The sequence below is a fragment of the Monodelphis domestica genome, chromosome 4 (genome assembly GCF_027887165.1).
Source record: "Monodelphis domestica isolate mMonDom1 chromosome 4, mMonDom1.pri, whole genome shotgun sequence".
NCBI classification, from domain to species: Eukaryota; Metazoa; Chordata; class Mammalia; order Didelphimorphia; family Didelphidae; genus Monodelphis; species Monodelphis domestica.
Window position 1 is genome coordinate 353,868,615 of NC_077230.1, and position 24,182 is coordinate 353,892,796.

General features: G+C 36.9%; 2 protein-coding genes across 2 annotated transcripts; both read left to right on the top strand.

Moving 5' to 3' along the window:
* Positions 1-1,153: 1,153 nt before the first annotated feature.
* Positions 1,154-2,160, top strand: LOC100022389 (olfactory receptor 51G2-like). Its single transcript, XM_001374218.5, has one exon. The coding sequence runs from the start codon at positions 1,207-1,209 to the stop codon at positions 2,158-2,160; it is 954 nt and encodes a 317-aa protein (XP_001374255.4). The 5' UTR covers positions 1,154-1,206.
* A 12,968-nt stretch (positions 2,161-15,128) lies between these two features.
* LOC100022414 (olfactory receptor 51I2-like) lies at positions 15,129-16,091 on the top strand. The gene has a single exon (XM_001374234.4). The coding sequence runs from the start codon at positions 15,129-15,131 to the stop codon at positions 16,089-16,091; it is 963 nt and encodes a 320-aa protein (XP_001374271.2).
* The last annotated feature ends 8,091 nt before the right edge of the window (positions 16,092-24,182 follow it).

The window sequence follows — 24,182 nt, forward strand, 5'->3', positions numbered from 1 at the left end:
CCATATCATCCCAGGTTGTTTTGAGTTCTGTCTCTCTGTCTTGATATAGTCCAAGAATGCCTCAGTATTTACTTTATAAGTGATTTGCCTCCAGCTCCTCAATTTACAACTTTCTGATCTTCTCAATATCTCTGCAACCAGTTTGAAATCACATTCCTGTCATCTAGTTGAATGTGATCTCTGAGGGCAGGGACAGTTCTTTATTTTGCCTTTGTATCCCTTGCTATGGAAAGACAGACAGATAGACAAAGACAAAGAGAGAGACAGAGACACAGAGACAGAGAGACACGGAGACAGAGGCAGAGCCAGAGAGAGAGCCAGAGAGACTGAGACAGACAGATTCTTAATGATTCTTAAACCAAGCTATTCTGATTCTAAAAGCTGACTTAGTGTAGTACCTGGCACATAGTAAGTACTTGATAAAAGCTTTCTTTCTTTATCTTTCTTTCTTTCTTCCTTCCTTCCTTCCTTTCTTTCTTTCTTTCTCTCTCTTTCTTTCTCTTTCTTACAGAGCAATCTCTCATAAAGTAAGAAAATTCTATAAGCCAGTAATATTCTAATGCTCTGAAACTAAGTCCAACACCACTCACTTTTGAATTCTGGATCAGACTTTGAAGATCATTATGAATGTCCAACTACAATTTCCCCATGAGACAGGTGAAGGGAAGAAGCAATTACATGTCATGTACTGTGCTAATCCTTACAACAACCCTAGTTGTTGGTGTTAATAGGATTCTCGAATTATAGTTGAGGAAACTAAAGCAAATAGAAATTAAGTGACTTGCCCAGGGTCATACAAGTAGTAAGTGTCTGAGTCTGGATCTGAACTTAAATCCTCCGGCCTCAGATCCATCATTCTATTCACTATTCCTCCTAGTTGCCTCTGAATGATGGCTCTCTCTTCTCCTTTCTCTTCATTTTGCCTCTTCTGGACACCCTGTGTGTAGGATCACAAATTTTCTATCTGAATGTGATTTTACAGGTTAGTTCACCCAAACTTCTCATCTGACCATTGTAGAACCAGAGAGGTTTACTAATATCCCCAAGATCATACTGACAGTTAAATGAAAGAAATAAGATTTGAACCCTAGTCCTCTGATTCCAGAACCAGTGTTATGAAGGGTTCTCTCCACAGTAATCCTGGGATGACTAACATTTTGCTTACAATCCTCTAGGAAACTCTGATCCCAAAGGACAAGATCTACAATGCAAATGCTTAATAAATCCATAGCATTCACTCCCCAGACCTTCATTCTGGTTGGCATTCCTGGGCTGGAAGCTGAGCACATCAAGATCTCTTTCCCCTTCTGCCTGATTTATGTTATCATCTTTCTAGGCAATGGCACTATTCTTCATGTGATTCGAGTTGATCAAACCCTTCACCAGCCCATGTACTTTTTCTTGGCCATGCTAGCATCAGCTGAGCTTGGTGTTACCACATGTACCCTACCTACTGTATTGGGGATCTTCCTCTTTGGCATCAATGAAATCAGCTTTGAAGCCTGCCTACTCCAGATGTTCTTCATGCACTCCTTTACCATGATAGAGTCAGCTGTCCTACTAGCCATGTCTGTGGACCGCTTCATAGCCATCTACAACCCACTGCGCTATACGGCAATCCTGACCCTGCCACGAATCACTTGCACAGGGGTTGCCATTATGTTGAAAACCCTGGGACTCATGCTCCCACTGCCCTTACTCTTAAGACGCTTGCCCTTCTGTGGCCACAATACTCTGTCCCACTCCTATTGCCTCCATTCAGACTTGATCAAGTTGCCTTGTGGAAACACCCGTCCTAACAGCATCCTGGGGCTCTTCATTGTTATCTTCACCTTTGGAGTAGACTCAATGCTCATCGTGGTCTCTTATGTGCTAATCCTCCGAACAGTGCTAAGCATTGCCTCTAGGGAAGGTCAATTAAAGGCACTTAATACATGTGTGTCACATATCTGTGCTGTGCTTGCATACTACATCCCTGTGATCAGTCTTTCGGTGCTACATCGCTTCATGCACCCTATGCCTCCTCTGCTACAGGTCATGATGGCCAATGCTTATCTCTTATTCCCACCTGTGGTTAACCCATTTGTCTATAGTGTCAAGACCAAAGAAATTCGCCGAGCCATCGCACAAGTACTGTCCAGGAAGAGGGCCAGAAGTTAGCTAACAGTAAGGAGTGGCAAGATCACACCAAGTATTCTAGAGTAGGCTCAGATAGACTGATGCCATCCCATGAGAAATTTTTATTTTATTTCCTGCTAAAAGTAGGAAGCATTGAGACTGACATCAATCTAGAGAGTCTTTCAGAATATGACAGCAACTCCATCGCTCTTTAGTGGCCCAAATCACTTGCATTTGCCATTTGTAGGGATAGGGAGAAGAATGAATGAATGAAAAAAACACACATTAAGTTCTTACTATGTGTGAAGCACTGTGCTAGCGGTTTGGAATACAAATAGAGAAGTAAAACAGTAGCTGTTCTCAAGGAGCTCACGCTCTAAAAGGGGAGAAAACATTTTGGGCAGTGCTAGGCAAATAGGGAAACTGTGATTGGTTCCTGTGAAGTGGGGAAGTGACAGGAAGCGATGTGGGAAAAGGGGTATAAAAGGTGACTGAAAAGAAGATTCATTCAATTCCTTGGCTCTTCAGCAAGGAGATGCTCCTGGAGAATTCTGCAGATTTCTGTGCCAAGGGCTTGCTGGGTGAGTGACTGGAACCAAAGGAAAAGGCTGGCGGTGATGGAACCCTTGCTGAAGACACCACTAGGTCTCCTGGCTTAGGAGACTACTAGAACTCCATGTGGGAATCTGGACTTGAAGGAGCCCTTGCCAGGTGGTGAGCTGAACTTCTTTGGACAGAAATTATAGAGTATCTAGCTAGGCAATACTTTCTGCCTCCTTCCTACATTTCTCCCTTTTACTGTATCTCTATTAAACTAAATTGTTGAGTGGCTAACAGACTCATTGACTTAAGAGTTAATTTTATAAGCAACGACCACAATCTTTTATTTTCTAACTGTTCTTTTTAGTCAAACCAATTTTAATGTTTATAGTATCATTGGTAATGAATCTTCTTTGATGTTCTTTCCATGAATATCTATTTCCAATGTTAAGCAATTCAATGGTGCAGAAGACTGATGGTGAGAATTCCCCCAGATCTTCAATGAATGTGGCTATTGAGATGGTAACAGAATGTCACAGCTAAAGATGCAGTTGTGTAGCAAGAGAAATTGCAGGGTGCAAAGAGTTTTGATTGACAAGCCCTCAAGACTCAGAATTCTCCCAAGGCTGACAGGAAAAGTTCCAAACTGTTAAGACACAGTTCCCCAACTGACAGTCTGGAGCTGGGAAGTGAAGCCTAAGGGGTGCAGATCTGATCTCTCCTGGACTCCTTTGGACATCTTGGAAGCAGCCTCTTTGAATACCATCAAGCAAGAGTGAGCAGGGTTTTCCCCAATACCCTCTGGTGGACAGAGAGGAAAATTGGAGAAAATCAATCTCTCTTTTGGATATCTGAGGACTCAGCTGGATTCCTGTACCTGACTCATCAAAGTACTCTCTAAGTGTGAGACATCTGGTTACCTGTTGGACTTTCCTTTAGGAATTTATGTAATTAGTTAAGGTAGTTAAATAGTGGGTTTAATTAGAGGGTAAAGCAGTCAGATTTCCCTTCTCCCATTTTCCTGACTCCCTTCATCACTTCTCTATTAATAAATTCAATATTATTTATATCTACTGTTTTCCCTTTGTATTATCTTCCTTCCCCCTTTCCAAAATACAGATTTAACAGTTGCCAAATAACAACTCCACATGGATTTAGCTATCTGCATGGTGGCTATCAAAGTTGGTCTGGAAGCAGGGAGGGTGGGTTTGACACTTTTATTTTGGGCTCTTGGGCTTAAAGTTCCTCATCCACTTTCCTTCCCCTCCTATCATCAACCATCTCTTCTCTTTTATGTGTGTGTGTGTGTGTGTGTGTGTGTGTGTGTGTGTGTGTGTGTGTGTGTGTTTTGGGAAGGGGGCAGTGTTTGAGAGCATGAAATCTAGGAATAAAAAGAGATTTAAAATTATTGACATCCACAAGAATGATTGTCCCATATCAGTAATAATGAATAAGACAATTGAAAATAACTTTCAAATCTCAAGACACGGAGGAAACAAAAAGCAACCCCAAAAGAAGCACAGGACCTTGGAATTTAGAAGACATTTCATAAATGTGAATGGATGAATTAAAATGTCATTTGTTTCCCAGGGAATGGAATTTGGTCTTCTTCCTTGTACTCTTTCCTCAAAACCATTTATGCTGGTAATCAACTTTTTGGAATGTTAACTTCTCTGGCAATTTCTGAAGTGCCACAAGATAGAATTATTAACCCAGGAAGATAAGTAGATTCATTGTTCATGGAAAGACCTTTCCAACTTTCTACTCTGGAAGATATGAGGTTTTCTTTAAATAAAAAAAAAATCAATTTTGTATATATGGGGAAATAAAAGAATCTGTAAACTCTGAAACTTTCCTCTGTTTAAAAAGAGTGGGGGGGAAGGGGGGGCAGCTGGGTGGTTCAATGGATTGAGAACTAGGCCTAGAGACTGGAAGTCCTATGTTCAAATCTGGCCTTAGACACTTCCTAACTGTGTGACCCTGGGCAAGTTACTTGACCCCCATTGCCTATCCCTTATCACCCTTCTGCCTTGGAACCAATTGGTTCCAAGATGGAATGTAAGAATTTAAAAAATAAATAAATAAATAAATAAAAAGAGAGATAAAACATCAGTATAACTACTTTTGTTCAGGTAAGAAACATTTTGATATTTTCTCAAAGAAAAATTAAATAATACTATTACAATAACATAAAAATATTAGGCCTCTAACAAATCCATTTTTTTCTTTTCTTTTCTGGAAATATATCTACTGTTGATTGTGACAACCTTGTTTTAAGGAATCCCAAAGTGACCCTTGTTCCTGATTACCTGTCCTAAAGAAATCCCTTGACTGATCTTTGCCCCAGACTAAATAAAAACCCTCAAGCACCCCTTTATCATCTTTTATAGGATTGGCAAATATAATAAAATCTGAAGTACCCTTTTGGTCTTCTTAGTTTCTCATTTTGTATCTGGGAAGTTCCTAGGTACCTTAGACTTTGGTTATTGCATTAAGACCTTTCCCAACCATTTAAACTCTGGCTAGTCCTGTTCAGTTTTACCTTTCATAAACCCAAGAGAAAAATAAGATAAAAAAACATTAAATCACATTTTTCAAACAAATATTTTGTTCCAAAATGTTATATAAGATGAAATATTAAAACAAACAAATAAAAAACACTAGTAGCTGTTGGGAATAGGATGGGAGGGAGAGGAGGAGGAGGAGATCTAATGAACATATTCTAAGATATAGGAAGTAAAGTATTAATAGTGATTAATTATTCTGATAAATTAATGCATCTCATATGAAAATTAACACAATGCTTCTTTCTTTGACCAAGTCTGGAAATATCCACAATATTTTACAACATTTTCAACATGTAAAATAGTCAAATGCTAAGTAGTAGTGGATTGTCATTATTTTACATAACGAGAAACAAGAAGTTCACATTTAAGATTCTGCAAAGCTAGCATAAAATAAAGATGCCTGGGCTTTTGAACATACTGTATCATGAAAATTTTTAAAAATCAATATAGTATATTCCTTTTTCTTTACAAAATTATAGGGAAGCAGTAGAAAAAAAGATGTTAATAATGAAGATAATATATAATATATCTTTGACATGTAGATCTTATAGACTGAAATGCTACATCTCGAACCTTGAAACAACATATGTCAAGAGTTAAATCATATTAAATAAAACTCATCAGTCAGGTTTGAAAAAATTATTTGAAAACTTCCTTCTTGTATTTAACAGATTCATTTAAAAGGCTTTCTACCAATTCATAAGAATGGACTCCACTACTAATTTAGAGAGTTGTCTTCTTTTTTGTCAGTTTAAACTTATTTGTCCAATATTAAAATTCTAGTGAAACACAAAATTGAAGACTTTTTCTAGTGTATGCATACATTACTCTCAGGGTGCAGAGGAGGTATCAGTGGAATCGATTAAATTTCACACTAAGTTTCTGCTGAACTTTTGTCAAAATAAATAGCTCAACTATAAGGCAAGTAAAAATCACCCCTGCAGCACAGATGAGTTTCCCCTTGGCCATCTACACTAGATAAACTTCAAGAATATAATCTTACATAAGAACTCTAAATCATTTATACATTTATAGAGAGAGTAAAGGCTGAAAGGACACAAACATGTTCTAACAATGGGACCTTTACTAGTTCATAATCTTCTCAAATTATATTAAATTATTTTGGGAGAATCATAAATTCTTAATTTCAATGTTATTCTTCATTAAAACATCCATTTGTGCTCTACTAACAACTACAATCATCGTAAAGAACGTTGTATTACTCAAATGATTAAATTGTACATTTTTGTTTATCCTGGGTAGTAACAAGTCTCCATTACATACTTGTACTTCTGTTCTGGGACACTTGATTGAAGAAGAATTTATTTCTACTCTGCTCAAATTAAAATTTTAACAGTCTGCTATAGATGGTTTAAACTGGCCCCAGTATATCCCTTCACAGATCTATCATTGTAGACAAGTGACTGAATGTAGGATTTGGAGTCAAGACCTGTGTTTGAATCCTGCCTCACAGTTACTATCTGTATGACACTTGTACCATTTGAGTTTCAGTTTTCTCATTTATACAATAAGAACAGTAGCAATACTTACCTCATAGGACTGTTGACCAAATGAAATAAGATGTGAAAAACATTTTTCAAACCCCAAAGTGCTAGGTAATATTAATTACTATTTTATTGTTATTATTATTATGTAGGAATTTCCAACATGCTAGAGGCTAATTTAGTTTAAGTTTTGTTCTATTCTTTTTATTTATTATTAATTTATATTTTATTTATTTGTTTTTTATTTATTGCTTTTTATTCATACTTATTATTTATTAAGTTTTAAGTATTACTACATTGTATTGGTACCAGCATGGCATTTGGGCCATATTGGCCAAAACATTTATTATCTCTTGCTTTTGATAAAGTGGGCCCATCTACTTTATTGGTTATCTATTTATTGATGATATTTCTTAGACCACTTCTTGTATGTGGATCATTACTGGAAATATGCAATAGCCCATCTATATCATCCACACAACTCTCCATTGGCCTTTGGGTCACCTTAAGTTTGATTTTTTGGAGCTATGGTACATTAAGATTTGTAATTACATGATGGCACAAATGCAATATAGCCCACCTACTCTCTTCCTTCTATTTAATAAGGGGAATATTAATGTTCCTTCTAGACTATTTATGCTAGTCTAATTTATAATTTTTTTTTCTTTTTTAAATTTTATGTATTCATTTTCTTGTTTGTTGCATTAAAGTTCCCATGGATCATCCTCTATCCCTCCCCCAAGAATTTATGAATAGACAAAAGACTTTTTAAAACTGTTACATAAAATAGATCATTTTAATTACATTAAATTAAAACTGTTCTGTACAAATAAAACTAATGTAGCCAAGATTAGAAGTAGAAAATATGGGAGAAAATTTTATAGATTATTTTACAGAGAAAGGTTTCATATCTAAAATATATAGAAAACCACTAAATTTATGAGTATGAGCCAGTCCCCAACTGATAAACGGCCAAAGGATATGAATAGCCAATTTTAGGATAAAGAAATCAAAGCTATATATTAATAAATGAAAAAATGCTCTAAATCATTTTTGATTAGAGAAATGCAAATCAAAACAACTCTGAGATATCATCCCACACCTATGAGATTGACTTACATCATAAAAGGGCAAAATGACAAATGTTAGAGAGTATGTGAAAAAATGGGGACACTAATACTTTGTTGGTGAAACTCTGAACTGATCCAAACATTTTGGGGAGCAGTCTGAAATTATGCTAAGAGTTGTAAAACTGTGCATACCCTTTGGTCTAATTTATTATCTGTAAACAGTGTCTGTCTCAAGTAGTGTTGAACTAGAACATTGTAGTGTTGAACTAATTCAATGTACTAACATCCATGTATTATCTTGACATGAGCATTTTTTATTGAATTGTTAGGTCAATGTCTCTCTTTTTTTTTCTTCTTACTTCAAGACAGTCATAGTTGTTTTCTTACTTTTATGTTTAATGATTCTTTTTAAATATCACATTTATATCTAAGTACACCCTCCCCATCAAAGGAGTCTTCCCTTATAACAAAGATTAGAGAATAAAAAGAATAAAAAAAATCAGTAAAATCAAACAATACAGTGACTCTGTCTGACGGTATAAACAATATGCCACATCCATAGTCCCCCAGTTCTATATTAAAGAAAGATATGTAATCATTATAATTTTACATTTAGTTTCATTTTATTTTCTTTATTTATTTTTATCATTATGAATATGATTTTCTTCATATTATTACCTTCAATATGAGTTAGTTCATATATATTCCTATACTTTGTTCAATTCTCTGAAACAATTTAGTGTGGCTCAGCACTATTCTATTACATTCATGTAACACAATTCATTTAGCCCTTGTCCAATTGGTAGGCATCTAATTTGTTTTCAGTTCTTTGTTTTGATGAAAAGGTATTTTCTGAAAAATTTTGGTGTATGAAATATTTTTTTTTTCTGCTATTAACTTCACTGGGATACATTGTTAGCAAATGGATCTCTAGGTGATATTATAGTCATTTTCTAACATAACTCCAAATTCCTTTCTAAAATGGCTAGAATAGTTTGTGGCTTCACCAACATTGTATGACTGTGTCTTTCGTTCTCAAAAAATCCTAGAAAGAGAAGGGAGAAAAGAAAGACAAGAGAGATCAAGTTTCTTTTGGACTCACTGCTTGATGTCCATTAGACCAACTACCAGTTTTTATAGATTATCAGAAAGACTGGGGCTGCAAAGTACAATCAAGATCATTTAGTCCAATCCTATCATTTTATAGATTGACATACTAAGTCAAATAGAAATTAAATGATTCACCTAAGATCACTATTGACTGATTTCTTTGCAGGGCATTGTTCTAGTGAGGATTTTCACTTTTAGTCTCCTGGGATACAGACAGAGCTCTTTAAATAAATACAGAAGAAAATAGTAAGTAAATGGATAATCATTCCTCAGAGGACTTCCTCCTCTCTCCACCATCTCACATGCTCATTGACACAGCACTTAAGCTGCTCAAGTGCATCATCCCTCAACTTATTTAAGAAGCTATAGAGGTTCACCCAAAAATCCCATAAAGAAGGAGCTTTCAGGTGAGAGGCAGCATGGACACGGTGTCTCTCAACCTCTAATGAAACTGAACATGCCTCTCTGATCATGGTAAGTGTTTGAGTACCAGTCTCACTCATTCACAACATGGACGCGGTGTCTCTCAACCTCTAATGAAACTGAACATGCCTCTCTGATCATGGTAAGTGTTTGAGTACCAGTCTCACTCATTCACAACATGGACACAGTGTCTCTCAACCTCTAATGAAACTGAACATGCCTCTCTGATCATGGTAAGTGTTTGAGTACCAGTCTCACTCATTCACGTATCCTTTCATTTAATAAAACAATGTATTAATGTCAACTATGTAAAATGCCTCCTACTTAATTCTGGGGATACAAGGGTAAAAAAAGGACAGAATGCATGGGCTCTGGCAGATTACAACATAAATATCATGTAGCAAGACATATATAAATTTGACAAAATGTGAAATTGAATGGGGGTTTAAAAAAAAGGGTTCAGACAATACAGCGTAAAAAACTAGAGAGACCATTTTAAGCTAGTGGAATCAGGGATGGCTCCACAGAGAAGACAATACTTGACTTGAGTCTTTGAGGAAAGGAAAGTTTTAAGTAGGCAGAGATAAGACAATTGAGTTTGAGCCTTGGAGACCAGCCTACACAAAAACAGAGAGGTGTGGGAGAGCAGGATAAAATCCAAGAACAGTGAGGCCAGTGTTAATAGAACATACAATGCCTGAAGTGATAATAGGCTGGAATATTGGGTTGGATTTGGGAAGGACTTACAGTTTAGATTTTTAGTGGGGCTGGGTCAGGGTGAGGGTTGTTTTGTTTTATTTTTATGCTATGCATAGCATAAAAATAGAAGACCCTGAAAGAGTTTTGAGCTACAGTTACATTGTCATATCAGGCCAATAAGAAGATTCCTTGGATAATCTTTTTGGTTGGAAAGCAGGTTACCAGAGAGGCTAGATGAACAAATGAGAGGCAGATGATTGGAGTCTAACCTAGCCTTGTGACAATGGACGTGGAAAGGATGAGAGAGATGTGAGAAGTATTTTTAGGTAAAAACTTTCATGATTCATGGGTCACTCTAAGGTTCTGAACCTGGGTGAGTAAGGAGACTGGTGCTACAATAGAATTGGAGAAGTTGAGGACAGGTTTTGAGAGGAAGACGTGTTACATTTTAATTCATTTGAATCTTGAATTCTAGAAGGGCATCCAATAGGAAACTAAAGATTTAGAGCAAAATCTCAAGGGAGAAATTTGGACTTAATGTAGAAATTTGGGAACCATCTTCATAGAGCTGATAATTGGAAGCATGAAAAAAGCTAGAATTACCAAAAGGAGAATATAGGGAGGAAGAAAAAAATCTGAGGAGTAAAATACTCACATAAAAATATGGATGGAAAATATAAACTCCTTCAAGTCAGGGGTTATTTTTTTAAGCTTTGTATCCCTTCATTCTAATACAATGCTTTGCAAATAGTAGACCATTACTAAGTGTTTATTGAATTTAATAGGGTAGAAGATAAACTATCAAAAGAAAATGAGTACTATTTTGATAAAAGAATTGGGAACTGGGAGAGTAATGTCACAGAGGCTGAAAAAAGGAGAACAAGCTAAAGAAAGGGAGAGGTAAACAATAGTAAAAGCTGAAGAGAAACTAGGAAACATAAGGTCTGAGAAAAGGTTTTTAGTTTTGGTAAATAGAAGGTCCTTAGTCATATCACAGATAGTACTCTCATTGGAATGATGGGGATTGAAGGCAAATTACTTTAGACTGAGGGCTGAATGGGTAGTAAGTATGGGCAAGGAATATGATATAACATTTCTAAAATATTGATAGGTCAGAACTAAGCAGAAAGTTTGATATCCAAACTCAAAGATCAAGAGAAACATGAAAAGGTAAACAAGAAAGAGAGAGGAAAGGAGGAAAAAATGTTTTTTTTTATTTAAATTTTCCTAAAATAGGGAAGAAAGAGGGAGCTAAGACAATAGCTGGAAGGATCAAGGGTAAGTGTTTTCCTTTCTTTCCTTCTTTAATTTATGGAAGAAAAGCTAAGAAAAATAGTCAAATGGAAGGATTGGAGATACATGTAAGAGAGGAGATGATTGTGGGAGGTTTCAGAGAAGAAAGAAGAAAGAAAAGATGGGCTCTAGGAAATTGGTAAAGGAATTAGCCTTGGGAAAGGGAGATAACTCCTCATGTAAGATAGAAGAGAAAGGAACAATGATGGGAGATATAAAAAATAGAGATTTGTGGTATAAAAGAGAAAAAGATAAGAAAACTCACATTAGATGACTTTAGACTCTTCAGTAAGTCAGGACCAGCTTTCCAGCCCAAGCTCCATGTCATGATATGTAGGTCATAATGTCATAATGATGTAGGAGAACTGATTAGGGAACCTGGGCTGGAAGGGACACCTTCTTCAGGAAAGACAAGGTTCCAGAAATTAGCTTAAAAAATAGAAAAATGTATTAAGTCTAATACAAGTTGAATAATTTGAGTTGAGTGGCCACGGAGGCAAAAAGTAGGTGGAATACTGCCTCCCAGAGGAGATGGGATTTAGGATATTTATACCCTCTTGACAATAAAGCCTCTGCAACTAGACATGCAATGATGGGGTGATGGAGTGATTTGGGGGGACTCTGGGAACAGAGATGGGTCATGTACTTATGTCCTATGTCTCAAAGTAAAAGAGAGCAAATTTGTCCAGTTTAGGGGATGGTTAGATATCTGAGCTCCAAACAGATGCTTATCAGAAACAAGGTGGGAGGTGACTATCTGTATTCATCAAGAAAGGGGTGAGAGGCCAGAGGGAATATTCCTCTCAGCTCAAAGTTACCTTTCCTCAGTATTGCAGGAATGCTAAGGAAAATGAATTCTTTATGTACTCTCTGACCTGGGACACTTTGGGGGTTTGGGGTGTCTAGGGGAACCCCATACCCCAATATCAGTGATATGATAGATAGACCAATAGACTCAAAGTCAATTGAGACCCGGTTTCAAATCTTTTCTATGGAACTTATTAATTATGTAACCCTGAGCAAATCATTTAAATCTTCTGAAATATTGTTTCCTATACAAATAAAAGAACTCGATAATTTACTATTCTTGCTACAATGGGAATAATATAATCGATACATATGTGAATCATAACATCTGCCCTCCCCTACTTACCTTGCAGGGTTGTTGTGAGACTCAAATGAGATAACATATGAAAGAATTTTGCAAAATATAAAAGTTTAATAAATATCAGATAATCATGGCATCAGCCATTTCCTTGAACATGAACCCATGGCCCCAACCCCATTTCCATTTCATGGTACAAATTTCATTCTACCATCAATTTTTGTCTTAGTCCTCAGTATAACCTGAATCCCAATATCAGATGCAGCCTTCATTTCTGAGGTCCAAATCTAGCCTACAGGAATTTGATCTTCATCCTTTTTTAGAGGAAGGGGATTAATTTTTCTCCATCTCATCTAGAGGTAGGTGGAGAAATAGTAATCTACAGTCATAGCAGGATTCTCAGGAAGAGCCCTAAAGGAAAGTATGAATGTTTTAGTCATTACCCTGCAATTAATACACTAAAGGACTTTGTAGAAAGTCAGTGATTTCCACATTTCTCGGTTTTCTTATCTTATTTTGAGAAGAAAAGCCCTGTCCTGCTTCCTTCACAGTAATGATGTGACTATTAGATGGAAGAATGAGTGGGAAAGCTCTTTGGCAAGTATTCTGCCCTATACAAATGAGAGCATTTACTAAACATCTATTCTGTGCTAGGGACACAAAGAAAGGCAAAAAAACATTTCTTGCCCTTAAGGAGCTTTCATTCTAATGGGAGAAACAAAATGTAAACTTTGCACAAATAAAAAATATCCAAGATAAATTGGAGAAATTCTGAGAAGGAAGACACTGTCATCACTTTTCTTGCAAAAAGTGAAACTTTAGCAGAAGCAAACTAGAGAAGATAGGAAATAAAGAAGAGCAGGGAGAACATTATAGGCATGGGGGGGAAGCCAATGTTGGGAGAAAGAGTGTCTTATGAGAAGAATGGCCAGGACATCAATTTCATTGGACCCTAAGTATACCAGGAGACAAGTAAGGGCTTGGTTATGAAAGGCTATGATAGCCCAAACAGAGGATTTTCTATTTGATCCTAGAGATAATAGGAAGCTGCTGGAATTTATGGAAAAGGTGGAGTGACATGGTCAGACCTAAGCTTTAGGAAAATCAATTTTACCTGCACCAGAGTGGTTGTGGTGTCAGAGGAGGGAAGACAGAATATAAGAGAGATGTTGCAATGGTAAAATCAATAGGTCTTGGCAAATGATTAGATATGGGGATTGAGAGTGGGGAGATTTTAAGCCTAAGTGGCTGGAAGGATAATAGTACCCTGGATAGTCAAGGGAAGTGGGGAAAGGGGGAGGGTTTGGAGAGAAGTATAATAAATTTCATTTTGTACCTATTGAGTTTAAGAAGTCTATGCAAATGGGGGAACAGCTAGGTAAATAGAAAGCCAGACCTGGAGGTCCGAAGCCCTGGGTTCAAATCTACCTTCAGATACTTCTTAGTTATATGACAAGTTATACTTACTTAAGTTAACAGGTTATTTCAATTCCAATTGACTAGCCCCTACTACTGAACCAATACACAGTATCAATTCTAATACGCTTAAGGTAAGGGTTAAAAAGAAGAAAAAGGCTATGGGTCATCCAGTTCAAAATGGCCAGTAGACAGTTTGAGAAGTAAGACTATTACATACTGATGGATTTCCTGGGAAGACGGAGAGTAAGTTCCTAGAACAGAGAAAATTGAGAGAGGTGACTGGGGAACCTCTACAGCTGAAAGTGTGGCTTGTAAGTCAGTTAAGGAAAAGAAGGGAGAAGGACAATAGGCATTACAGTCACTGTGAACAATAATAATTTAGAGCAATAATATAATAAGCATACAATTAAGTGCCTACTATGTGCCAGGTACTATGCTAAGTGCTCTACAGATGTTAGATTCACCTTTATGTGATGATTAAAGGTTTAAAAAGTAATTTCTTCAAATGAATTTTGAGGTATACTACTATCCCTATTTTTCAGATGAGAATATTGATGCTCAAAGGCACATAGCTAGTCACTGATAGAAATGCAACCAAAATTTTATGTCTCCTGTTTTAAAGTACTCTGGTCTTGCCCATTCTCTTACCACCTACCAAGGGCATGTGGTGTCAGTGGGAGAATATATCTGTTGGCTGGCTGATTACTTTTTAATTCATTTTCCCAATCTTGTGGCTATTTTCCTATAGAGAGCATGAGTTGTTTTTCTCTATCTTTGACTGTGTTATTCTGTTTCCTTCCCATCGATACTGAACACAGGTCCATCCCAATTGTTAAGGTACATTCTTTTTTTCTTTAATTTTCCTAGGAAGTATTTTTTTTTTCTTGATGAACCCTATGGTTATACAATTATTCCAAATCTCCTAGGTCTTCTATAAATCCCATTGCTCATGTCTTATGTAACTCTAGAGAAGATCTAGTTCAGACCATCAGATCCTTGTGAACAATACCCACTTCTCTTACATGATACTGAATGTTCTCTGTGTACCAAGATCACATCTTTGTCAACAGATTAAAGCTTTCCCAAAAGCAAGGATCATGTTTCTCCAATCAGATTTGAAGTTCCCAAAGATTCAAGTTTGTTCACTACTTTCCAGTTATTTCATCAATGTCCAGTCATGGGCTTTGTCCCTAGAGAGCTCACTCCATAGAGCTGAACTGACAGGGACTTTGTTTCTTATTCACTAGGCAAAACTATTGCTGTGGTGCAAGATACCATCATGCAGACTAGTAATAGCTCTGGTCTGATAGTGGGGTTCACACCTAAAACATTCATCTTAGCTGGCATTCCTGGGATGGAAGCTGAACACATCTGGATCTCCATCCCTTTTTGTCTGATGTATGTCATCATATTCCTGGGAAATGGGACCATCCTCCATGTCATCCATATGAATCCCACCTTGCATCAGCCCATGTACTTGTTCCTAGCCATGTTGGCCCTTGCTGAACTTGGCATATCTGTTTCTACACTTCCCACTGTGTTGGGAATTTTCCTCTTTGATGTAACTGAAATTGATTTCCATGTCTGTCTGCTCCAGATGTTCTCCATACATTCTTTCTCCATCATGGAATCAGGGATCCTGCTGGCTATGTCCATGGACCGCTTTGTGGCCATCTATAGCCCGCTACGCTATACAGCCATACTGACTTTGCCCAGAATAATTTCAATAGGTGCAACAGTTACTCTCAAGAGTGTGGTGCTCATGGCCCCACTGACTGGCCTACTCCAACGCTTACCCTTCTGTGGACACAATATCCTCTCTCATTCCTACTGCCTACACCCAAACCTTGTTCACTTACCATGTGCTGACACTTCCATCAACAACATCTATGGACTTTTCATTGTACTTTCCACATTTGGGCTGGACTTCCTACTTATCATTGTCTCCTATGTGCTCATCCTCCGCACAGTATTGAGTATTGCCTCGGGGGAGAGCCGGTGGAAGGCCCTCAACACTTGTGGCTCACACGTCTGTGCGGTATTTGTGTACTATGTACCCATGATTGGTCTGTCCATGGTTCATCGTTTTGGGCGACACCTCCCATCTGTGCTACAACCTACCATGGCCAATATTTACCTTTTCTTCCCACCTGTGGTGAACCCAATTGTTTATAGCATCAAGACCAAGGAGATCCGCAAAGGCATTGTCCATGTGTTCTCTAGAAAGAGGATCAGGGTTTAGCAAGGGTAAGAGGAGCTATCTCCCAGAAACAGAGGGATAAATAGGTAGACTTGACTGGATCAGCGCTAGACTAAGACTAGCCTGTCATTTGGTAATGAAATCTAAGCAGTAGTGTAAACAAATGAAAGTAGAAGAACCAATGGCCCATGAGGGCAATGGAACATGTGACTTTGGTTTATTCTGGTGGAGAGGGAAAAACCTATTATATTGGCTCATTTCTTTAAGAAAGAGTAGCAGATACTTAAGCTGCTGTACTATTAGCCACATGACCTTTTATAATGGGGATGGATCCAACTGCCTCAAGAGAGAATGTCTAGTCTAGACTAAAAATGAGGTAGTAAAGCATTTGGGATTTTGAGTTTTTCCTTTTGAATAATAAATCTAAAGTGCTTTATAGGGTTTATGAAAGCATATGAGTTTGACCATTGGAATATGCATCCTTTTGGTGCTATTGTTTGAACCTTAAGGATCACAGAAAAAAAAATCTGTTTAGACATTGTTTTTGTGACATTTTATATCAGTTTATAAGTTTTCATTTTCAGGAGATGTGATAATACAACAAACCTAGTTTACAATTGGGTTTATGGTCATTGGGTTTATTTGTTATATTAATTGTATAGATTAAATTATAAACTCCTGAAGTTTTAATTGTTTGTCTGAAATCATAGAATTATTAAATATAGATTATGGAGAAATATTAGAATTAATTTCATTCAATTCCTTTATTTTACAACTAAAGAAACTGAAATCTAGACACTGGAAGTGACTTTCCTAAGGACACACAAAATATTAATGGAAGATGGGACTTTAATAGAATTTACTGTCCTGGATCCCTTTAATGACAATGATGATAGTGGTAATGATGGTGGTGATGGTGATGATGATGAAGAAAAATAATAATAGTAGCTAACATTTATGTGGGACCCACTATATGCCAGGTGTGAAGATGGGATTAACTCTCCCCTATTTATTCTTTAGATTTGAGCCACCAGAAATGTATACACCCCCACTTAATCCTTAAATGGTGGGAGGAGGTCTATGACCCAGGTGTGCTCGCAAGAGACAAATCAAAAACAAATGGGCAGTCAGAAACAAAGCAAAAGCCACCATTCATCCACATAAAAGTGGAACAAAAGCACAGGAAGTGACAAAGAACTACCTTTAAAAATGGTGGTAACTTCCTGTGACCAGGTCTTTCCCTTTTGATTCTGGAGGAGCTCCAGTTTGAGACCTCAGACTGCTTCACTTTGGACTGCCACTTGGGTGAGTGAAAAGGCTGATTCCCTTTCCTAGTTTTTCTGGAAGGACTAGCCTCTGGAGAGGCCCCTCACCTTGGGAAAGGCCTTGTGGCTAGAATCTTTGTTTAATTTATCTTTGGGCTCCTCTTTTGCTGGGGCCTCTGAAACCCTGCCTGGTTCAGACCAGGCCAGAGTAACTCTCTGTCTCTGTCTCTGTCTCTGTCTTTCTGTCTCTCTGTCTCTCTCTCTCATTTTCCTTACTTTCACTCTTTCTATTTGTAAATAAACTACCATAAAAGTCATTCTGACTTGAGTAATTAATTTTGGTGACCACACTCATATATTCAGTCCAACCATAATTTTACCCTTTACAAAGACACGGTGCTAACATTTTACAGATATTCTCTCCTTTGATTGTCAAAACAACCTTAGGTGGTAGGTACTATTATTATCTCCATTTTGCAGATAAGTATACTGAGGCAAAATTTAAATGGCTTGTCTATCACAGGGCTAACAAATATCTGAGGCTAGAGTTGAACTCATTATTGTACCACCTGACTGTTCTCAGATAAAGATTGGAGCCACCATTTCCAATTAAAAATTAAAACAGAACTTTTGATTTCAAAGGTTGAACTACAAACAACTATTATGTAGAGGATGAGAGTTTAGTGCTTTGACAAATTCTGAGTTTGGGCTTCAGTATTTTAGTTAAATGTAGCATCTAGAACTGAACGTAATAGTTCAAATGTGGTCTACCATATTTTTATTGGTGGATTGGGTTCTTTAGGCTCGATTCATGCTAATCATGCTAGGAGTTTAAGGGGACAGATTACTAAACCAGATGTCAACTTTTTATGTTTGGATGGGAAGTCAGGAGTCTCCATGGGATTCACCCTCTTTGACTCAGAGGTCCACTGTGAGGAGTAGGTGAAACATCTGAAGATTGTTCAGACAGTATATAATTAGAGCTTATTTTCTACATCACAAAGGGAAAGTGATAAGATGGCTATCCAAAACATCACAGATTCTGTCTCTTTGTAGCAAAATCTCATGATCACAGAACTGGAAAAGACCTCAGGATTACAACAGCAGACCTTTATAGTGATTTAAGTTTGCATAATGTTTCTTTCAAACATAACTGTGAAAATATTATCACTGTTATGTAAAATAAGAATTGTTTGGGTTGGACTAGACCTAAAATTGAACTTGTATGGGGACACCCTGATGGGGAAATTCCCATTACCAATGCAATTTCTCTAGGCATCCAGTCCAGCTTCTAACTGACCAACAATCCCTCTATCAAAAACTCATCCAGCCTCTTCTAGAACACTAGTAACAAACATCTATTACCTCTCAGAGCAGCCTGATGCTTTTGGATTGCCTTAGTTATTTGGAAGTGTTCCCTAAACCAAAATCTGCTTCTTGGCAGTTTCCATGTACACTGGAGAGTCAGCAGAAAAATTTAACAATTCCTCAAGACAGTCTTGGGTGATTTTAAGCAAATCCCTGCTGAGTCATATTGAATTCATCTATACAGCTCATATGAAAATACTTACAATTATTAACTCACAAGGTTGTTGAAAGGAAGGTGTTCCATAAATAAACCAATCTCATAACTTCTACAAAATAAACCATATCTCCAGCATAAGGAAATATCTTTTTTGTTTCTGAATCACCAATGTTTAGAGCAGTGATTGACACATGAGTGGTACTTTATAAGTGCTACCTGAATTGAAATGTCACCACTACCATAACAAAAACCACCATCATCACCACCAGAAGTAGCATTGAAGACAGCTGCCATGTCTCTATAAAGGCTTTTCTTTAAAAAAAAAATTACATTTGTTTGTTACATTTTAATTCACAGATAATACTCTCAATTCCTACCTCCTTTCCTGGCACTGGAGAAGGCACCATTAAAAAAAAAAAGATAATATATGTCTATACAAAGTTATATCTTGCTTGAATCTATTTATCAATTCCTTCTCTGGAGGTGGACACAATTAAGTGATTTTTCCAACAATATTTCTTTTGCTGTATATAATGTTTGCTTGGTTCTGCTTCCTTTACATGTCATGATTTCATATAGGTCTAAGGTTTTTTTTAATTATTCTGTTCTTTTTGTAAAAATAAAACAAATGTTGATAAAATTATGAGGAAATTGGAAAATTGGGGAAATTTGTCATAGTCTCTCAGATAGAGGTCTCATTAAAGAAAATATGTAGAGAGAATGTTTTTCAAACTTATGGGAATAAAAGCCGTCCCCCAACTGATGAATGGTCAAAAGATACAAATGGTTTTCAGATGAAGAAATTGAAGTCATATATAGGTATGTGAAATGCTTTAAATCATTACTTATTAGGAAAATGAAAACCAAAACAATTCTGAGGTATTATCTCATACTCATAAGATTGGCTAAAACAATAAAAGAGAAAAATGACAAATGTTTATGGGGATGTGGAAAAGTGGGGACACTAATACACTGTTGGTGGAACTGTGAATTGATCCAACCATTTTGGAGAGCAATTTGGAATTAGGTTCAGAGAATTATAAAACTATGAATACCATTAGATCCATCAATACCATTGCTGGGTCTATTTCACAAGATTAAAGAAAAAGGACTTAGCTCCAAAAATATTTTTTATCAGCTCTTTGTGGTGACAAAGAACTGGAACTCAAAGGGATATTCATCAATTGTGTAATGACTTAATAAGTTGTGGTATAGGGGGCGGCTGGGTAGCTCAGTGGATTGAGAGCCAGGCCTAGAGACAGGAGGTCCTAGGTTTAAATCTGGCCTCAGATACTTCCCACCTGTGTGACCCTGGGCAAGTCACTTGACCCCCATTGCCTAGCCCTTACCACTCTTCTGCTTTGGAGACAATACACAGTATTGACTCCAAGATGGAAGGTAAGGGTTTAAAAAAATAAATAAGTCATGGTATATGATTACACATATGCAACATATGATGATATGAAATGCTACTGCAGCATCTGAGACAATGAGTACATTAATTTAAAAAAAAACAACTTAGAAAAAAACCATATGAAATAATGAAGAGTAAAACAGGTAAAAATAAAATATTATATACAGCTGTAAAGGGTGAATCCCAAATAATAAAATACCCAAATCAGCTGCCAAATTTTATGGTGATTTAATTACAGAAGGAAGAAAATATTAGAGGGAGAGAAGGAAAGGAGTTTAACTCAGAACCACTCTGGCTCAGGCTGAGCCAAAGTAGGCGTTAAGGACTTGGAGAGCCAAGGCAGAGAAAGGGGTCAGTCCTTATCACTCACGTGAGCAGTCTGAAGGAAAGCTGTCTGTGGGACTCCTTCAAGCTCAAGCTCCAGGATCGAACTGAACTCTAGCCCTCTCCACAGGAAGTCACGAGAACTCCAGAGGATGTTCTCTACCTCACTTCCTGCATCTCACATGTGCCAATGGTGGCTCAACCTTGACTTGGGACCGCCCAGAGGTCTGTCCTTTATTTGCACATGTTTGTTGAAGGCCATCTCCTTAGATAATTAAATCTTGAATTGAATGCAGACCTTTCAAAATCTTGTTACACTGAGTAGGGTGGAGAATGTGGGTTTCCAAGACCTGATTCTGTTATTCCAAGTATGTATCCCCATTGTTATTGATCAGGAAATAGCTAAATTAGATCTTCTAAAGAATGATCTGATTAGGGTGGAATAGTTTTAAAAGTTCACAATGCTATGTATTTAATATCTAAAGAATATGAATATTCACCTCATGAGAATGAACTAAGTTGGAAACATGAAAGATATAATCTATATAGACATAATCATTTGCCAGATGATGTTTTCTATGGTGTGGGGAGGGAGGAAGAAGCTGAAAAAAAATTAAATTAACATAAAAAATAACCTTCCCCAGGATAAACTATCCCTAATTTCTACAACCCATTCTTGTCCTAGTTTCTTATCTACTTAGCCTCTTGTTCCTCTTCCTCAGGATATCCTCTAGTTTCTCAGTCCTTCTGTCTTCAACTAATGACAATACTTCAAATATGGCCTGACCAGAACAGAGAAAAGGACTATAATTTCCCTCATTCTTGACATGATTTTTCTATTAACACAACCTAAGGTCATTAGTTTTTCTGATTACAGTGTAACTCTTGTAACTCATATTGAAGATGCAGTTCACTAAAATACCCAGATCTTTTCCAAATGAATTGTACCATACCACTCCATCTTGAGCTTCTACAGCACATTTAATGGTCTTTGTACTTTATATTTATCTCTATTATCTTTTAATTTGGGGAATTTATTCCATTGGTTCAGGTTTTTTTATAATTTTAGTATATCCTGACTCCTAGTTATCTAACCCAGCTCTCTGTCATTGCTGGGATAATCCCCTGAAGACCTGCTTCAAGGTTGATATCAATCCATTTTCACTACTCTGGATCTGGTTTTTTAGCTAGTTATAAAACCACCGAACTTTCCACCACCTAGCCTACATTTTCCCATCTATCATACAAGATACTGTCAAATTCCTTTCTAAAATCTAAGTATAATGAATCCATCTCCACTTTTCAATTTCCTTTTCTATGTTCCTTCCCCCATTAGACTATAAACATTTTGAGGATAGTGAACATCTTTATTTTTCATAGTTAGTACTAAGCTAAGCAAAGATGGCGCTAGGTGCCTGGCACATAATTGGTATTTAACAGATGTTTATTACTGATTGACTACGGCAAATAAACTTATCAAAAATGGAAATAAGATTTGTCTAACATTATCTATTTCTGATGGATCCATGCTAGATCCTAGTGATCACTATTCTTATTCTTCATTTTATAAAAGTTCTTTTTTTCAAAGCATATCCTAGATTTTGTCAAGAACCAAAATGAAGTTAATCAGCTTATAAATTAAAGAATGAAATCTTTTAATTTAATTTTTTTTTAAATCTTGACCGTTGTCATTTTCAGGTACTGGAACATGTCTCCTGTTTGACAAAACTTTTCAAAGATCACTAGCCCTACAAACACATTTGCTAGGTTTCCTTAGTACATAATAATCTAGTTCATTCAACCTTGATAACTTGAACTGTTTGAGGAAGGTAGTATTTATTCAATGCCTATTTTGTGCAAGGCACTATGCTAGAGACAAATATTTCCTCATCTGATTCTCATAACAAACTTATGAAGTAGGTAATATTATTATCCCAATTTTATAGTTGAAGGAACTGAGGTAAAAAGAGGTGAACTGATATTACCCAGCTAGTAAGAGTGCTGGGCCTGGAGTCAAGAAGGCTCATCTTCCTGAGTTCAAATATGGCCCTAGACACTTACTAGTTGCATAACCCTAGGCAAATAATTTACCCCTTTTAGCCTCAGTTTCCTCATTCATAAAATGAGCTGAAGAATTAAATGGCAAACCACACTAGTATCTTGCCAAGAAAACCTCAAATGGGATCATAAAGGATAGGATACAATTGAAAAACAATTCAAGAACAAAAATTATATTAGATTGAATTTGAACTCAGGTCTCCTTGTCTTCAGATCCACCACTCTACACACTGTACCTCTTAGCAAACTCCAGCTAGAATAAGTGGGATCTCTTGGGTACAGCTTAGTCCCACAGGGCAAGCAATATGACACTATAGCCCCATTAGCAGCCAAAATAATTTATTAAACCTTAGACTCCATTAATAAGATTGGAGGATTCACAATGAGGAAGGAGTCTGAATATGCCTTGCTTGGAGCATGTCATGAGCTCTTGCCATTTTCTTTTGGTTCCTCTCACACATCAGAACAACTTTTGTACCTGAGATGAAAGCTGCAAAGAAATCTCATGGCAAATGACCCCAAATCCACCCTCAGGAACAAGGTGTTGTCCAAGATATGAGGTCTCTTTCAGATCTGAAACCATGATTCTTACATTTGTTTCTCAGTTCACCATTGGCCCCCTCCTCCTGGTGGCTTCTAGTACTGGTGATGATGGAGGAAGGCATGGACACCTTTGGAACCAGCTCTAAAGGAGGCTTTCAGTTTCTCTTTCCTGACCATACTACTACTATTCCTTTGCTATTGTGCTCTTCAATGCTTATTTTCATAGCTTCCATTCCCCATTTTCTGTTGCTACTGCTCTCTTGAAACAGTTATAAGACTTTTGATACAGGCTGTATGAATGTTTTTTATGATAACAATAATTTTCAGTAGTAAATAATTACCCAATTATATTACAAATATATGCTTCTTCTCAGTGACAAGCACATGTATGTTTGAAGCATTATGAATTTCTGCATGGATTCAAAACCATGATCTTGCACATGATTTTCTTCTTCATGCAGTTAACTACATCAAACTCTGATCACTTTTGATTAAGCTCAATGCATTCTTTGATTCTCAATCTCCCATCATATTGTTTCCAAACTACAACAAGGGTCAACCAACAATCCAGGTAAACTGATTTCCAATTTATGTTTAGACACATGAAGATATCTTCATTTGTATTCTGTTCATGGTATCAGAGTAGTATCTCTGTTCCTCTCTGTTACCCTGTAAATATGCCTCTTCAGCTGTGTCATCTCATGTGACCAAGATGCAGCTATAAACATTTGCTTTCTTGCAGCATAAATACCTTTTTGTTGGAATACCATCTTTGAACATTCTCATTAAAAGCCATCTTCAAACCATCTCACTTGTCTCTCACTGAAGTATTAAGACTTTTCTAATTTGAATTTATCTTCCTCGATGTTATTTTTCTATCTAGTGGATTTTCAAATAAATTGGTTGGCAACATAGTTCTCAATCAGGGACTTTCTGTAAAAGTATGGTCAATGTGCCAGTGGTAGACAAAAAGAAAGTTACTTTAGAGATTCTTCCTTAAAAAG

Coding starts and splice junctions, on each gene's coding strand:
- LOC100022414 (XM_001374234.4), top strand. CDS start 15,129: ATGCAGACTAGTAATAGCTCTGGTCTGATAGTGGGGTTCACACCTAAA.
- LOC100022389 (XM_001374218.5), top strand. CDS start 1,207: ATGCAAATGCTTAATAAATCCATAGCATTCACTCCCCAGACCTTCATT.